Here is a 17,446-nt window from a genome sequence, read left to right on the forward strand (position 1 = left end):
TGGGATCCCTAATTCGGAACCGGGTTGTCGACCAGTTCAGTTGTTCTTTCTTTTGATAGAGTTACCCCCACATACATAATCAACTGTAACTTCTTCATTAAGCATTGAAATTGAGAGCTTAAAGATACATTGGAAAGAGAACTCAAAGACCTACATTTCTTATATTTATGAGAAACCTCAAATCTGACCAGAAAGTAGTCAAAAGAGCCAAGGAAGTACTGGAATCTGGCCAATCAGAGTTGGTTTTGAGTTGTACCGTATAAATTGGCCCTATACTATGATTGCACATGTCTTATTATAAATAGAGTAAGTTTTGGTATTATTGGAAATATAGGGGTAAAACAGAAATTTTTTAGCAAAGCATCTGATTTGAAAAGACAAGAACCAAACGGTGAATATGTGAGTATTATGATTCAATCCATGCTATGTACAATTTTACTATATTTTTAACCATCATAACTCATTTGAAAGATTTATGCATTTTGATGCATATAACCAATACAATAATAATTAATTGATTCAATATATGATTATTCTATGCATGATTAATGTGCATACATGTAGGTGTTTTACAAGTTTTGTTAATAATCTAGTGGATTTATTTAATTATGGATTATTCATTATCCTTGCATTTTAAACCATTAAAGGAAAAGTTTAATTAATGCAATATTGAAATTGAATAAAAGACATCGTGCTGACGAGCACTGTCCTATTATAAGTCCTGTTAGGCATTATGATCAAAATTAAAGTGGAAAGATATGGTCCAAGCCGATGATAGTAGCCTATGAGTTGTACATGGCTTTGTGTCCAAAGAATGTAACCACTTCTACACCATTTTGGTGGTATTGCAACTGCAGTGGTTTAGAGAGATGTGCCTACTCCATAGATATTCTTAGGCTTATGATTGTAATGGAAGAGAAAGAGAAAATAAAATATTTGAAAGAGCTTGAATATTTTAGTTTTAGAAATGTTTTCGGAACATGTGTTTTAAGAATGATTGTTTTTATCGCAACACATGCAATGCATTAACAAGTATTTCTAAAGAGACGAAATTATTTGAAGCAAATGCATGTTTTCTTTTTAATATATTACATAATCGTATTAAAATATTGACTGGGCTAATGTTGCTCATACCCCATTACCACATATAGACAGACAATCAAAGGGACAAAGCTAACGGCATAGTAATCAAAGAGCAGAATTGAGATCCCGTGGTCTCTTTTGATAATACTAGCTATTTCAGTTCATAGAAGAGTTGTATCCAAGTATATTAGTGGTTTGTATAAAATAATATATGTTCAATTCAATAGCTAATGTGGTTTTGAAATATAGATGATTGTACTTATTGGTACATATAATTAGAATTTGTAGTTGTCATTAGATGATCTATTTCTATGTTTTCCACTTTTGATAAATTGTATTTTCGTTGTTCTACCATGAAATTTAATTATGTTACTAAGAAAGAATGGTTAAGGAAGAGGTAACTATGGGAATCTAGATGGATACATTAACATTTTCGTTGATGTATGGAAATCTAGTTGGATTCCTGGTTTACCTGGCTTTAAAATTCAATCTCAAAAGCCTTTTGGAGTTGAGGTATCTAGGGTCTCAGATCTGATAAATAATGGAGAACCTACCTGGAATCATGGTCTACTTAATCAATTATTCTCTCCAAGAGAAGTGGAAGCTATCTTGAAAATTAGATTAAGGAGATTCTTTTCTAGAGATAAATTAATATGGGGTGGATCAAAGAATAGTCACATCTCAGTTAAAAGCTCTTATCATCTTTTGTCCAATCAGAGAGATGACCAAATGAGTCTTGAAGCATCATCATCCAGACAGCATTATTGGACACAAATTAATTCCCAGGGATGGATGACCATATGTAAAGTAAATGCCTACCAAAGGTTAAAGCTTTCATTTGGAAAGCAGGAAATCAAGGTATCCTTACTGTAGATAATCTTCTGAGGTGACAAATCATGGTGGACCCTGGGTGTATAAGATGTGGGTGCGAATGTGAAACAACTGATCATATGCTTTTTGATTGTCCATATGCGAGAGCTATCTAGTTTAGATGTAATTTGGATGCAGTTATTAGGAGCAATCAACTAGTAAGCTTACCAGCCCTTCTTAATGGGTGGCGATTACTTACTCTCTCTAATCGTTCGGTAGAGGAGGATTTGTTGTGTTTGGCATTTATGGTTTGTTGGTCCATCCGGAACTAGACTGAGATGTCAGTATTGGACTTTCCCTCCTGCTGGTCAGCTGAAATTGAACTGTGATTTTTCTTGGCTTTCCAAAGAATCTCTTGGGGTTTGTGGTTGCATTGTTCGTGATTCTAGCGGTGCCCCACTGCTGGCTCTATCAATCCCATGTCAGTCTCATTCAGTTTTGGTGGGCGAAGCCACTGCTGTTTTAGAAGGTTTGTTAGCTATGATGGAAGGTGGTTTTTGCGAGGTGATTGTTGAGACAAACAACTTGTCTCTTGCTCGTATGGTTAATTAGAAAATCCTCCCACTTCTTGAAGTGGGCCCACTCATTGAAGACATTCAATATATTTGCTCTCTTCGGGTGGATTTTGTGGTTAGATCTATTTCTAGGGATGCTAATTCAGTTGCTCATTCCCTAGTTAGGATGACCGTGTCTTTGGCAAACAAGACGGTTTGGCCTATTTCCTCTCCCTGGGTTCTTGATCTTTGTAATTAGGCTGTCTAGGTGTTTGTTTGCCCTGTTGTTTAATGATTTTAATGAATCTATTTCTTACCAAAAAAAAAAAAAAAAACCATGTCACCCAGTAGGGTTTAGGTGCCATGAGCCCCACTCCCTAGTAGTTGGGGGAGTAACAGTTGGGTTTTACTTTATATGCCTCACATTCATTGTCAGTATTATATGATAATTGGGGTTTTCAACTTAAAGTTTTGGTTTGAGAGTTTGTAATGCTATATTTGAGTATTTCAGGAGATCTCCATCGTAATCCTCCTGTAGCGTATCACATTGGTAGGTGATCTATAACTTGCAATTGATCATTCAAGATTGGACCTTTTGGTTGTCAGTTGAATTATAATCCTGAGGTGTGGAATTCCAGAGCATGCTAATTGTCAAGAAATGCATGTATTTCTTTCCTTCTAAAGTGTGCTTAGACTCTACTTTATCAGTAGCTACAAGCCCAAACTTATGATGGTGAAGAACAAAACGATTCCATGCATTCACCGATGAATATCATATCCAGGTTCAAACTTTGATTAAGTGATAAATTTTTCCATTAAAAGAATTACTATCAGAAACTACTATGCTCAAGTTTGGAAATCATAGATCAATGGGATGATGTTCTATAACTTGGATAACAAAGCATGCTGGTTTATCATCCTGATATAGGGCATTAATATTCTAAAGCAACATGCCTCAAGTTATTGGATAATAAATGATATTATTTGCATAAGTAAAAACTGTTTTATGCACTTGTGCATGGTAGAAGAATTACTGGTACATGGTACCACTAATTTATGAGCATCATATATAACAAGTGTAATACCAGCACTAGTATAAAATAAAAACTACTAACACATATTTGGATTTAGCAAGTTTAAAGTCTCCAAGCAACAATTTTTCAGAAACAAGATTGACATTGAAGATCCAACATAGATGCATACTACCATCAACAGTGACACCATAAATTTGCAGTTTGTCTCTAATGAAATTGAAGTTGTTAAGACTCAGAACCCTTCTGCATTCTTGAACCAAATCTTAAGCAATCAACTCTCCCAGCAATTTCTCCTCAAAAGGAAGGAGAGAAAGAGGGAGAGAGAGAGAGAGAGAGAGACAGAAAAGAAATCTAACAAATACACTGCATGGGACCTCCTAGAAGGGTGACACGCCAACATTTGTGGAAGAGAAAAACCCATCTTTCATGATAACATCACCTCCTTCCTTCACATGCCAAAACACAGAATTAAAACGATTGAGATGGGTTGTGGTACTGAGAACAGCAATACAAGTAAAAGTGCGTAGCAGTACCTGTTGGTGCACGTTAGTCTTCTTCACAGTCTGGTCTGGCAGAAGACCAAAGTGAATGTGCGGGAAGTGGGCCCACTGAAACACATTTTGCAAAAACAAACAAATTGGAAGTAACCACAGATCAAGAACAGCCAAGAAGAAGAGAAGAAAGAAAAAGATTAATTGAAACCCTAGTTTCGAAGTAAAGATGGAAATTTAAGGAGATGGGAAATTAACCCTAGAATCTTCTTGGATCTTACGTTCTTTGCAGCTGCACTGAAGGCTTCTCTGTGGCTTATATCAGGATTTCCAGCCTTGATGCGTTGGATCTCGTCCCTGCAGAAGGGCAGATAGATTGATAGATGCATGTCAAAAGCTCATCCATGTGCTACCCAAAGTAACATAGATTTTAATGCAGAAAAAATGGTTTGAATGTTTCTGTCTTTATTTTTAATATAAATATAAATATAAATGTTCCACACTTGTCATTATTACTCACTTGATGAATCGGTTGTAGGCAGATGGGACTCTCTGTCGCTTCTCCGGAGCTGGTCAGACAATGGCAGAACAGAAAAACAAATTTAATAACACTTCGCTGACTTTCTCAGAATTCTACTTGTAACCTACTTCCCCCATCATCACTTCATCATCACCTCTATTTATCTCGTTTCCCTCTGAAAATATATAAGAAGATAAAAATTCGTCTTATATGGTGTGTCTGTTATCTGTATTTCCGGACGAAAAAAGAAAAGGTGATGAAATTTCAGTTATTCTGAAAAGGGCTTTTAATTATATGGTTAACTAACAGCAGTGAAAAAGATATGAACCCTAATTCAGATAAATTCAACCAAAGAGAACTTCATTAAAAGCTCTACTTGGGAAGGTTGTTCAAGTCGTTGTTATTCATATATGATCGTGCCTACTCGATGTGGAATTATTGATCCTACCTTAAATCTCAATATCTCAAATGGGTTTTTGGGTTCAAGTTGAAGAAATTGCAGCAATGTTTTTAGGGTTCGCATTATGCTCAACAAATACATGAATTTGGTTTCTCCCCCCCCCCCCCCCCAAAAAAAAATCCAGGCTAGAAAAGTTAGAGATTTGAATTTTTGAAGGTGTCAGCATAAATATCATGCATTTCCCAAAGTTATATTCTTATTGATGCTCTATCGAAAGGTTGGCCTTGTAGACCTAGATTAATAATTGCAAAGGAGAAGAAGAAAAATGAAAGAGAAAATGGGTTTGCTATATCCGAGCGAAGCAAATACAGAAAGGAAAGAAAAAAAAAACAGCCATCTGAGATTATGGTTTTGAGAGTGATACCAGACCCTGCATGAGATCAAAAGTGAAGAAAGTGAAGCTAGCAACTTACGTCTATTAACAACAGGAGGTCGAGGGAGCTCATCTGCAACTCCACGACCTGAGACCCGATGGTCCATTGGGTTAGGTTGATCCACCAGAAGGTTTGGTTGTGGGCTTGGGATCTCTTCCTGCAACACAGCCATGAAATATCAAAACTCAAGACCATGAGTTCGAGTAGTATTGACAGAATCACTTAACTACTATATATACAGTGTTTTGGTATACCAGAAGATTGTGAGAAGAAGAGAAGAAAGCATGACCGAGGTGAAGCTGACTTGCAGGAAGGAGTAAGCTACCCATGTTGACAGAAAGTAGGTTGGTGCAGTGACCGCATCGAACGGTAACATTCTTGAACAAGCTGCTGCAAGGAACGCTCACCTGCAGCCATGAAATTGAGAAACTTTCTTACATGTAAGAGATGAAGAAGAATAAGAAGAAAGAAGCCTAATAATCTAATTTGGAAAACACCCTAATATCAGGAGGAACGATACCGCGAGAACGGTGTCACAGAGCGTGCAATGGACGTAACAGAGCTGCTCGGAAGGAGAGAGGTGGTCCAGTGTAAAGGTTGAAGAGGATGACATTTTAGTTTTCTCCCTGATTGGATTGACTGATTTGACTGATTGATTGATAGGGTGACTTTTGATTGATTGATTGATTGACAGATGAACTGCTTTGGATATGCTCTTCTAGTTACAGGAAAAGAGAGAAAGCAAAGAGGGAAGAGAACTGGGGAGAGAAGAGGAGCGGTTGGAGGAAGAAAAGCAGAAGGAGAAAGTGTGAAGAAGAAGAGCTACAAATAGAACCACACCGATAGACTGATATAGGAACCCAGAAAGAAAAAAGAAAGAAGACCAGCAAATCCCGCTTTATATTTCTTATTTCTGGTTTCCCCTTGATGCTGATTTAAAAAAAAAAATTTCACTTCTATTCAGATAGCTTAAACATCGAGGTGTATGTACAAGACAAGAAGTGTAGACTGTAGAGGGGAACAGAAAAGGCATCTTCCAGCTAGCTAGCTCTAACATACGCCTGTGGTTAAAAAGTAAGCGACTGTGTGGATGCCATTCCCGATAATGAGAGAGAGAGAGAGAGAAAGAGAAGCAGCAGAGCGGCAGAGGTGGGAGAGGAGTAAGAAAGGGACGTGTGCGTGGATTGATTAGCACCTGTTGTTTTCGAAGTTAATAGAGGAGAGCTGTGGGGGACAATAGAAGAAGGGACCCTCTTGTAACTCTCGGGCAATAAGCTTACAAAGATCCCATAGGGCACCGGGGAATTCTCCATCTCTAGCATGTCTTTCTGCTTCAGTACTAATCTCTTAATTTTCTCTGCTAAGATGAACCCAAAAAGCTCTCTTACACAGATTGGACCATTCAACCTTACCTGGTTACCAAAACAAAAAAAAAACCATTCAACCCTACCAGCTCATCTTACCCATCTCTCTCTCTCTCTCTTGCACACATCTCACCCAAAACAGAAGACTAACACAAGCATAGGCACAATCACACATATGTATTCAAAAGAAAGTTAGTGAAGTAGAACAGTAAGACCAATATCCTTTCTTCCTTTAACTTTGCCAGGCACCTTTGTCCTTTGCTGAAACCCATTTCCTATTATTTTCATTCTTGTCCGTGTAAGGCTAATTTGGTTAGGTCTGAAACAGTTCCCTTTCCACTTTCCCTCCAAACATTTTTTAGAGTTCCTTCCTTTGCTAATTTTCCTCTTTCAGTTTGATTTATTTACAAAAGTAGCAATGTAGCTACAACTTTGTTGAAAAAGATGGCTCTCATTCTATTTACATGGGTTCGAAAACCATCACCATCTATCCACATGCAACCCATGGCTCCTTACTTTCCTTCTTCCCTAAAATTGCCCTAAAAGTAGAGGTTCATCCCACTGATCAATTCCACTCACAGCAAACTAGCATGGAAAGAGAGATCTATCACTATTTATGTTTTTTTGGGTGTCGGTACAAAGAGAGGATCTTTGATGATTCTTATGCAAATTATTTCTTTTCCCAGAGTAAGTGATCATTCGTTCACTGTTGTGCCAACTCTTAGGAACTTTGAATTTTGATCTTCTCAAATGATAATTGTTTATAGTTAATAGTTTGTTCTTATAAATGATTTCATGTAAATATGTCATAAATCCAATAAACATAAAATCCAAGAAAACCCTCGAGTCTAGCACTTCCTTGATTTATTGTTCGATAAAAATTATGTTGTCCAACAACAACCTAACTCAAATGAGGAATTAATGGTTCTTCATAATGAGTCGATCATCAATTGGTCGGTTCTGAATATGAAGACTGGATAGGTGAGAGAAGATTAATAATTGGAAGCTGCAACAACAAAGCCCATAGATATGATACATCAGATGCAGTGAGTAGAAAGAGATGGGGGGGATGAACCATGGACCAGATTCACCAGAACATACAGTATGGTTCTTACGAGGGAATACAATCTTTTGTGGTTTATATGACTTTGACAACACATCCGCAACTCCATTTAGTAGCTTGAAAGGTAGACCGTACCTGTATTATGCCAGATTGATAAGACCTTAGAGTTCCCGTACTGTTTCTAGGGCTAGAGCTAATGACAAAAGTACCTTATTTTCACTGTTAGAACTAAGAAGAATCAATGATGACACATGTAGTGTTTTTTTCTTCTTTTATTTGTGTGGAGAGGAATGGAATCTGTGGGGTATGAACACCAGAACACGTACACATATAGTGGCGTTTACTGTTGGGTCTCAATTTCTACAGCTCAAGGCTTGACTGCACAGTGATCAGTGATGGAATATTGGCTCCTCCAATGGGTTGGAAGTTGGAACCCATGGCAAACGCTTCTGTGAAACATATAATGTATAAACCACCACAGCAAGAGTCCCTTGATCTCTGAACGTCGCCACCAAATTACTCGAATTTTCAGGTTTACAAAAAAAAAAAAAGAAAGAAAGAAAAACAGAAGTTGGGCATGCCTTGATTTCCCCTTCATGTAATAATATTTAATCGTGTAAATTATCAGAAAACGAAACAAGTTCTTGGGGTTTTGTCATCTACTTCATCTCCCTTTTTGTATTTCAGTATTAATCACGTTCTTATAATGGATCCCCTGCTCAGCTCATGCATGCAAACATCATTACATGTAGGGTAGGGAAAAGCCATTCTTACCTGCAAAAGGCTCTGATGTGGTATCGCCACTGTTGTCTACAATCTAGATTGTGAGGATCTCTCTCTCTCCCTCTCTCGCTCTCTCGCTCTCTCTCTGTGTCTGAGAAATACGCTATGGTGGCCTTATAGTTGTCCTTGGTGGGGTAGAACCCGATAAAGGCGAAAATGAACGCATGCAGGTCTGAAACTTTGGAGCCGTAGAGTGGTTTGCCTCCTCTGTGACCCTAGACGTACCACAGTGGTTGGGTTTTTGGATCGTTAGATAACCTAACGTGCCATCCTTACATTCATGGCAATTGGCAAATAGCCTGCAAGGATTGTTACCATAGACAAATGCGTGATCTATCTGCAACGATATGAACAGTGATACCCCACAGAAGAGATGAGATCAATTTTGTAGGATAGAGAAGCAGCAACAGGACAACCCTCGCCAACGTAGCGAACTAGAGCACCCATCAGGTCAACCCAGAATGAGACAATGCCCAAAACTCGGATGGATCAGCCTAAGCCTGTTATGTTACTTGATTTTGAAGATGTATTCCCTACTAAGGGGTAGAAAACTCAAATGACTCAATTTTGGAGATTTGTGATGAAGTAGAAAGCTTGACTCGATCCAATGGATTCGACCTGTGTGCCTGATTAAAATCAACATATATGTACCTTAATTACGTTCGCCTACAAGGTCACAGTATTATTATTATTATTTATTTTTTTGAATTTTACTGTAAGGTTTTGTTGAGTTCTTGTAATACCATTGTGACAATTGGTTGACAGATCTTCATTCTATTCTTTTTCTACATAGTAAAAAGTTCTTCATTGTCGTAGACGTAATATACTACATTAGTATACGAACTCCGTTAAATATCTGTATTCTTTTAATTTTTTTTTTTTGTCGTTGTTCATTTGTTCATTTGTTGGTGTTTGCTGTAACAAAGCCAACCCATTTGAGTTGGGACTTGGGAGTCTAGGACCCTAGCTACTAGCTAGGTGACTCAGTTTTTATTTTATTTTTTCTGGGTAAAAGCTAGGTGAAGCTAGCAGTTACTGCACTTGAGCTGTCTCAGGTTGAAATCTCAAGCTGTAAAGCTAAAGAGTAAGGACAACTGGGTGGGAGAGCTTGAGTAAGTGAAAATAAGTCTGACTGGGTTAGCTTTAAAGAAAAGCTAGGTATCTCTGGGGACCGCACCACAAGTAGTTCACATGTTGTCTGATTTCTGTAGAATTATTGCTGACCAAAATGCAATCTAATCTAGTAGCTCTCTCTCTCTCTCGGGTGTTTGATCACTGGGGTCTTCAGTAGTGTTTCACATGAGCTTGAAGCTACAGGTCCACAACTTGTACTTGCTTCTATCTCTATCATTAAATCTTCCCCAAACCAAATTAATTTTGGAAGAAGGTACAAGGGTCGGTGCTTTTCACATTAAAGACGAAGAGTGGGCGTGGTCTGGTAGATAACTCCTTGAATCAAAGGACTTCGATAATAAAGAATCTCTGGCCACACTTTCAAATGGTCCAATCAGAATCTTTGTGATTACTTAATTTTTTGGTGTTCAATGTCTTTAGAAAACTAATTCCAATAATAAGGGTTCCTTTGTGGTCTTGATACTCCTTTTAATGTCTAGAGTATTATGATTTTAAGAGTCATATCATCTCCTATATGAATGTATAGTATATATATTGTATGTATGTTGTATCATACAGATCAATGCATTTAATTGCAACCCAATAGAGAGACCTATCGAAATATATCGTATCAATTATATTCAATATAAAATACGTATAAACTAATATCATACTTTTAATCCTTGAAAACATGGACCATTTGATCAAAGAAAAAGAAAACATGGACCACGGTTCACTGAGTTAAAACATCATTCTTAAGCTTTTCCAGGTCTCTTGAATTTATATTGCGGTTCCATACAGTACTACTTTCACACTGTGAACTTATTAGCCTGCATATAACTCACCAGCCCAATATGATACAATGCAGGATGTCAGAATTAATTGATATATATTCAATCTTCTTGTACTTCTCATTGACTTTTACAGGACTTCTCTCTAAATGCCCATTTTTCTTTTTCTTGTTTCAAGTACAATGGTGGAGCTGATGATACTTTTCCCTTGATTTTCCTTGTGTTCCTTCTGTTACGAGTATTACTTGAAAACAAGTTGAAGCACCAAAGTAAAAGTTCAATCTTTGAAGTGTGTTGCATGGACAGTTCACGGGTTACTGTGACTTTAAAGCCAAATCCATGTGTGTAGAAGGATTAAGAGCTTCTGAGCATCTTAACCTGCATAGTAGTATGTCCAGATGTTCTCTTTTCCATTTTTATCCAAAGAAGCTGTTAGAATTAGAGAGATCAATCACACACAATCGAATAGAAAACAAAGAAGGAGACACGGATTTTATCCTGGTTCACCTCAATGTGAGGCTATGTTCAGCACTAGGTTCTTCACTATATTCTTCTCGAAAACAACCAACTTACAATGTTTTGTTACTAGAGAATATCTATCTATATATATATATATATACTTAGAAACCCTAAGCCATAGTTATTCATAGGCCCAAAGCCCAAACTGTAAAGAAACTACAAGGCCCATAGAAACATGGACCCTCTACAGGATATGGGGGTGCTGCTCCCACACCCCTGTTGGGGCTGCTTCCGCGGACCCCCACCCACTCACTCGTGTCCGTCGGCAATACAATGTGAAGCACGAGCCATACTCAACAATCTCCCACTTGGTGAATGCTTTACATGCTTCCTCCAACACAAAGCAGTTGTACGCCATTCAAACTTCTCAGAACTCACTGCGTTGATAAGAATATCAACACTATTTACTTTTGTGTCAATTTTCTGTAGCATCACAACTTTTTGTTCTATCTTCTCTCTGATAAAATGGTATTGTATGCTAATATGCTTGGTCTTACGTGAAAATCTGGGTTTTTGGCAAAAAATATTGCACTCTGACTATCACACCCAACTGTCACTCCATCTTATGTAAAACCAAGCTCTTTACACAACCTACGCAGCCAAATCACTTCCTTGACAACATGTGTCAAGGCCATGTACTCTCATTCTATAGTAGATAAGGCAACTGTGCTTTGCCTCTTGCTCATCCAACTAACAGCTCCACTAAATAAGAAAACAACATATTCACTAGTAGATCTTCTACTATCAATGTCACCTCCCCAGTCAACATCCACATAGCACTATAGCTCTAATGGTGGTTGTCCCTTTGAGCTCTTCATGCCTTCATAGCATAACTCAAAATCAGATGTACCGCAATGATAGCAAAATTACACATGCTTCACTGCCATCCAATGTTTTTTCCCTGGCTTAGACATATATCTGCTCAACACTCCCCCTGCTTGGGCAATATCTGAACGAGTACAAATCATGGCGTACATTAAACCTTCCAACAGCACTTGCATAGGGAATTGATGCTATCTCTTCTTCCTCCTTTTCAGTCTTGGGGCACTAGATTGCTGATAACTTACAACCTTTAGGCATGGGAGTTTTTACTAGCTTGCAATCTAACATATTGAATTTCTTCAGAACATTTTCAATATATTGCTTTTGACTCAACTACAACCTTCCTTTTTCATAGTCCCTCTTAATCTGCATCCCCAAAATTAGATTTGTTGGGCTTAAATCTTTCATCTCAAATTGCTTTGCTAGCAGTCCTTTAATTGTGCTGATCATCTTCATATTGTTCCCAACAAGCAACATATCATCTACATATAATTTGTTAGGATAACAAAGTTACCTTCTAATCTTTTACATAGACACAATGATTAGCATCACAACGATCAAACCCAAGCTTCAAGACATATGAGTCGAATCGGTACCATATCACTGGGAGACTGTTTCAAGCCATAAAGTCTTCATTTCCTCTGACCACAAATCCCTCTAGCTGCTTCATGTAGATATCCTCTTCCAAATCACCATGGAGGAATGTAGTCTTTACATCCAGCTGCTCCACCTCCAAATTATATGTAGCTACCACAGATAGAACAAGACATGGAATTTAATTTTGCAAAAGGTGAAAATACCTCACCATGATCAACCCCTTCTATCTAGAGTATCCTTTTGCAACGAACCAAGCTTTGAAGTGTTCTATCTCCCCATTTACACCAACCTTTTTTTTAAACACCCACCTGCATCCAATCGCCTTGCAATCTGTAGGTAGTCTCACCAAACTTCAACTTTTGTTTTTATACAGGGAGTTCATCTCATTTTTCATAGCCTCCTCCCATTGTTTGTAGTAATTCGAGCTTCTAGCTTGTTTTACTGTGTTTGGATCGTCACCTATGACATTCAGGGCATAATTATCATTACTGGCATAAAGGATATAATTATCAGGTATATACCTCTCCGATGGTATTCTCTCCCTCATGGATCTCCTTAACACTGGACCAGCTGCTGCTTCAACCTCAGCCTTAACCTCTGTTTCAAAATCTATATCCTCTTTCTCATCAGGTTCGACTGATTTAGAATATGAATTTTCTGCTCCACTTTGTGAGCTAACTAACTGTTCTTCAAAACCCACATCTAACATCACTGTCTGTGGCCTTTTTGAGCATCTGGAAAAATCTTATTCAAATTTGATTATCTGAACACAACATCTTTGCTGTAAGAGATACATCTAGTTTCTAGATTCCACAACTTATATCCCTTCATACCATCGTTGTACCCAATAAAGATGCACTTCTCTAACTTCCTATCAAACATGTTTCTTTTCTCCTTTGGCATGTGTACATATACCTCACAATCAAACACTCTGAGATGAGAAATTTCTGGCCTCTTCACAAACAATACTTCAAACGGGGTCTAATCCTTCAAAGTTGATGTAGGGGACTTGTTTTTGCGATAACATGCAATAGCTACTGCTTCTACACAAAATTCAAATACTAAACCTACACCGCTTAACAAACATCTTGCTTTCTCCATGAGTGTCCGATTCAACCTCTCTGCCACTCCATTATGTTGGGGTGAATATATTTGTGTATTCTGCCTTGCAATTCCACTATCCACACAAAATTTGTCAAACTTCATTGAACAAAATTCTTTTCCGTTGTCAATCATCAGTACTTTGATTTTTCTGTCAAACTGATTTTCCACCAAGGCTTTGAACTCTTTATATTTTTCAAACACCTCATCTTTGCTCTGCAAGAAGTATAATAATTCATATTTTGAAAAATCATCAGTAAAAGAAACATAATACCTCAATTTTCCAAGTGATGCATTAGGTGTACGTCTAAACAAATCATTGTGGATCAAATCTAGAATACCTTTTGCTCTACCTCCTTTGGATTTAAATGAAACCCGCTTTTGTTTCCCATATAGACAATGTTCACAGAAATCAAATCCCATAGAATATCTTGGCATTCCATCCACTAGCCTCTTTGTTGTCAATGTCTCTAGTCCCTTCCAACAAATATGGCCCAACCTTCTATGCCACAACATTGAAGTGTCCTCCTCCACTTGCTCAGAGATATAACTCTCGCCACTGAACACTATGTTGCACAATAGTTTCCACAGCTTCCCACGTTGTTTTTCTTTAGCAGTTACGACCATAGACCCACGAGTAAATTTGCATGAATATTTGTCACTGCTAAAATTGATACCAACATCTACTATAATTCCCATTGAGATAAGGTTTATGGTAACACTAGGAATATGCATCACACCAGGCAAATCCTTGATTGTTCCATCTTTCATCTTCAATCTCACCTTCCCACGACCAACTATATCCAATTTTATGTCATCTCCTATCCTCACTGTACTACCGTGACATGGCTCATAACTACAAAACCATTCCCTACGAGGTGTCACATGGAAATATGCTCCAGTATCAATTATCCACTCATTGCAATCACTTTGAATGAGCTACCGGTATACAAATCTCCTGTGGTACTTTCATCATCCTTCTTTGTTGTAGAAGATGATGCCTCATCTCGCTTTTTTGGGCCTACACTTTTACTTCTACAATCCTTCCTCAAGTGTCCAACTTTCTTGCACTTCCAATTAACACTTTAATCCAGATTTATCTCGAGATTTAGATCTTCCCTTAGATTTACTTCTATCATCAGATTTAAATTTCTCACTGCTTCTCCCTCCAGCCACTAGAGCCTCATTCGTATACTTTCAGAATCCATCTTTTTCATCTCCTCGGACAAAAAGGCTGCTACTACAGTCTCAAAAGATAGTTTGCTAACACCAGAACCAATCGAAATAATTATATGCTCCCACAAGTTAGGCAATGAACAAAGTAAAGTACAAGTTTTATCTTCTTCATCCATATTAACATCTATAGATGCAAGTTGTTCACATATAATATTAAATTCATTTAAATACGCAGAAAAAGAATCACATTCACTCATCCTTAGATTGTACATCTTCTTTTGCAGAAACAGCCAATTCATGGGTGACTTGCTTTGATAAAGACTTCCCAACTTCGTCCAAAGATCATTCGTTGTCTTCTCAAAAATCACGTTCACCAATACATTATCATCAAGGCACAGCAAGATTAGACTTCAAGCCTTCCGATCGTTTTTTATCCATTTCTTCATCTCAACAGACACATTTGCCTCTGATGGTTTATCGTCTTCAACAACGTACCACAGTTCTCTATCCATGAGTAAAGCCTCCATCTTTAACTTCCATAACTCGAAACCCTTTCTTCTGAAGTTCTCCACATCGATTCGTGATTGACAAGTAGACATCTTTCACAGATCAGATTCGCGGATTATTCTTCCCCAAGAAAATCCTATCGCAAATCCTATTTGGCACAAGAAAAGTAGCCAAATCGCAGAGCTTAATGCTCTGATACCAGATGTTAGGATTAGAGCGATCAATCACACACAATTGAATATAGAAAACAAGGAAGAAGAAGACATAGATTTTACCCTGATTCACCTCAATGTGAAGCTATGTCCAACATTAGGTTTTTCAACAAATATATATATATATATATACACACACACACACGCTTAGAATCCCTAAGCCCCAGTTATACATGGGCCAAAGCCTAAACTGTAAAGAAACTCTGAGGCCACAGAAGCATGGACCTTATATAGGCTATAGGGACGCTACCCCCCCACCCCCTTGCTGAGACGGCCTCCCCGGACCTCCGCCCGCTCACTAGGGAGTGGGACCCTGTGTCCGTGGCAACACAATGTGAAGCATGAACCATGCTCAAATAGAAGTGGCCTAAACAAACAATTTTCTTTGGTGTGGGAAAATAATGAACATCAATGCCTAGCCGACGACCACCTTCTCCCAGTTTTGTTATTCATCTCTCACCTTGTCTATGCAAAATTGGTTAAGACCAGACGTTAGCTGGTCCAACTTCGTAGGTGTTCTTACTAACAAAAGTTTCAGAATTTTTTTAGCAAGCACACGAAACTAGTTTGTTTTTTCCACCCAAATCATGATATACTTGGGAGATACATTTTGGGGGAAAAAAAAAAAACATTTGACTTGAAAATTATGTGAATCCATATTTTAAAAAGAGTCAGTTGAATAATGAATCTGGTTTTTAATAACCGTTTTCTTTTTTTTGGTAAATTTTAATAACCATTTGGTTAATTTGGAAACGATTGTATTTGAATAGTCATGAATTTTACCTAAAAATTGGAATTATTTGAATTTCATAGTCTAGATGTTAAGTCTGCGGATTCCATAATTTCACCTAAACAAAAAAATAAAGACCTTAACTCAAATCATAGTCTAGGCCTGTTTAATTACATGAATCTAGAGATTTCAAATCTCTATATACATAAATGAGAAATTTTTACTCTTTTGGTTGTGTGAATAGTTGGATTTATAAAATCTAGGAATTTACCTTTTTACACTAAAAACTTGAATCTTTAGATTTATGGATATGAGGTGAAATCTTTAGTTGTTTTTTTTTTTTTTTTTTTTTGTTGAAGGTACGAAGTTCATCTGGGCCAGTTTGCGTGCACCTCGATTACATCCTCAGAGGGAGCTTTGTTGTCCGTGAGGATCGAACCCATTTATAAAATCTCTGGATTTTAACCCTACTATAAAAGCGCTAAACATTTGCGCATTTTCAAAATCAAGATGAACTTATAGATTTCATTTAATAAATTCAGGTTAATCAAACAGTTAATTTTATAAACCATGACTCTATAGATTTTCTTCATGATTTTCTTCCTTTTGTTCGTGTCATAAAAAACAACGGCTAACGTGTAATCATGTTACCGTGTGTTGCTGATATATCGCAGTGTGATTGACGACACACGGTGATTTTCAGGGTATTGCTGGGGGCAACACGAAACCCCCAGCGACACGATATTTGCAGTTTATCGGCGATATATCGCCAAATGTCGACTTTTTCTACCATTTCTCTCAGCTTCTCTCTAGTCTGCTGCAGTATCCCACTTGCCTTCTCTTGCCCAACCTAGGTTGTCTCCTTTGTTCTCTGCGCCGCATCAGAGGCCTTCTCCTTGGTCCCCCCTTTTGCTTCATAGGCTTTCTGTTTGGCTGCCTCGTTAGTTTCAGAGGCTCTTTGCTTCGCAGCCTCGGCTGCCTCAGAAGCCTTCTGCTTGGCAGCCTCAATCTTCTCGCCGAGGAAACTACCTGCTGCCTGGTCCTTCTCCTGCGCACGCTCTTTCCCCCCTTGGGTGCTTTCTCTTGCCTTATCAATCATACTATCTTTCCTCTCCTGCATAAACAAAATAAGGTTTCAATCTCTCTGCATCAGTGGGTACAAGAAAAGAAAAGCTAAGAAAACAAATGTTTTCAGATAGAAAGAAACCTTAATCACACTCACCTGGGCATGGCCAGCGGCTTGGCCTCTGTTGTAAGCTTCATCATGGGACGACATTTTCTCAGTTGGGAAATTTGCCATATACTCAAACTGAACAAAGGGCTCTTATTTGGAAGCTGAAAA

The 17,446-nt window shown here is 37.9% G+C and overlaps 1 protein-coding gene and 1 pseudogene across 1 annotated transcript; both read right to left on the minus strand.

Annotated features, from left to right (window-relative positions):
- Positions 1-3,661: 3,661 nt before the first annotated feature.
- LOC149029572 (protein YABBY 4-like) lies at positions 3,662-6,101 on the minus strand. Its single transcript, XM_089151022.1, has 7 exons — positions 5,847-6,101; positions 5,581-5,733; positions 5,366-5,483; positions 4,493-4,541; positions 4,254-4,329; positions 4,015-4,089; positions 3,662-3,927 (listed from the first exon to the last, which is right to left on the minus strand). Exons 1-7 carry the CDS (start codon positions 5,937-5,939, stop codon positions 3,859-3,861), a joined length of 633 nt encoding a protein of 210 aa, XP_089007148.1. The 5' UTR covers positions 5,940-6,101; the 3' UTR covers positions 3,662-3,858.
- A 10,634-nt stretch (positions 6,102-16,735) lies between these two features.
- On the minus strand, positions 16,736-17,380 carry LOC149029573 (uncharacterized; annotated as a pseudogene).
- Positions 17,381-17,446: the final 66 nt, after the last annotated feature.

Source organism: Hakea prostrata, chromosome 1 (genome assembly GCF_041222555.1).
Source record: "Hakea prostrata isolate BN-2017 chromosome 1, UWA_Hpros_2, whole genome shotgun sequence".
Lineage (NCBI taxonomy): Eukaryota > Viridiplantae > Streptophyta > Magnoliopsida > Proteales > Proteaceae > Hakea > Hakea prostrata.

Coding starts and splice junctions, on each gene's coding strand:
- LOC149029572 (XM_089151022.1), bottom strand. CDS start 5,939: ATGTCATCCTCTTCAACCTTTACACTGGACCACCTCTCTCCTTCCGAG. Junction 4,330..4,492: donor GCCTACAACCGATTCATCAA/GTGAGTAATAAT, acceptor GCCCTTCTGCAG/GGACGAGATCCAACGCATCA. Junction 4,090..4,253: donor TCAGTGCAGCTGCAAAGAAC/GTAAGATCCAAG, acceptor AATGTGTTTCAG/TGGGCCCACTTCCCGCACAT.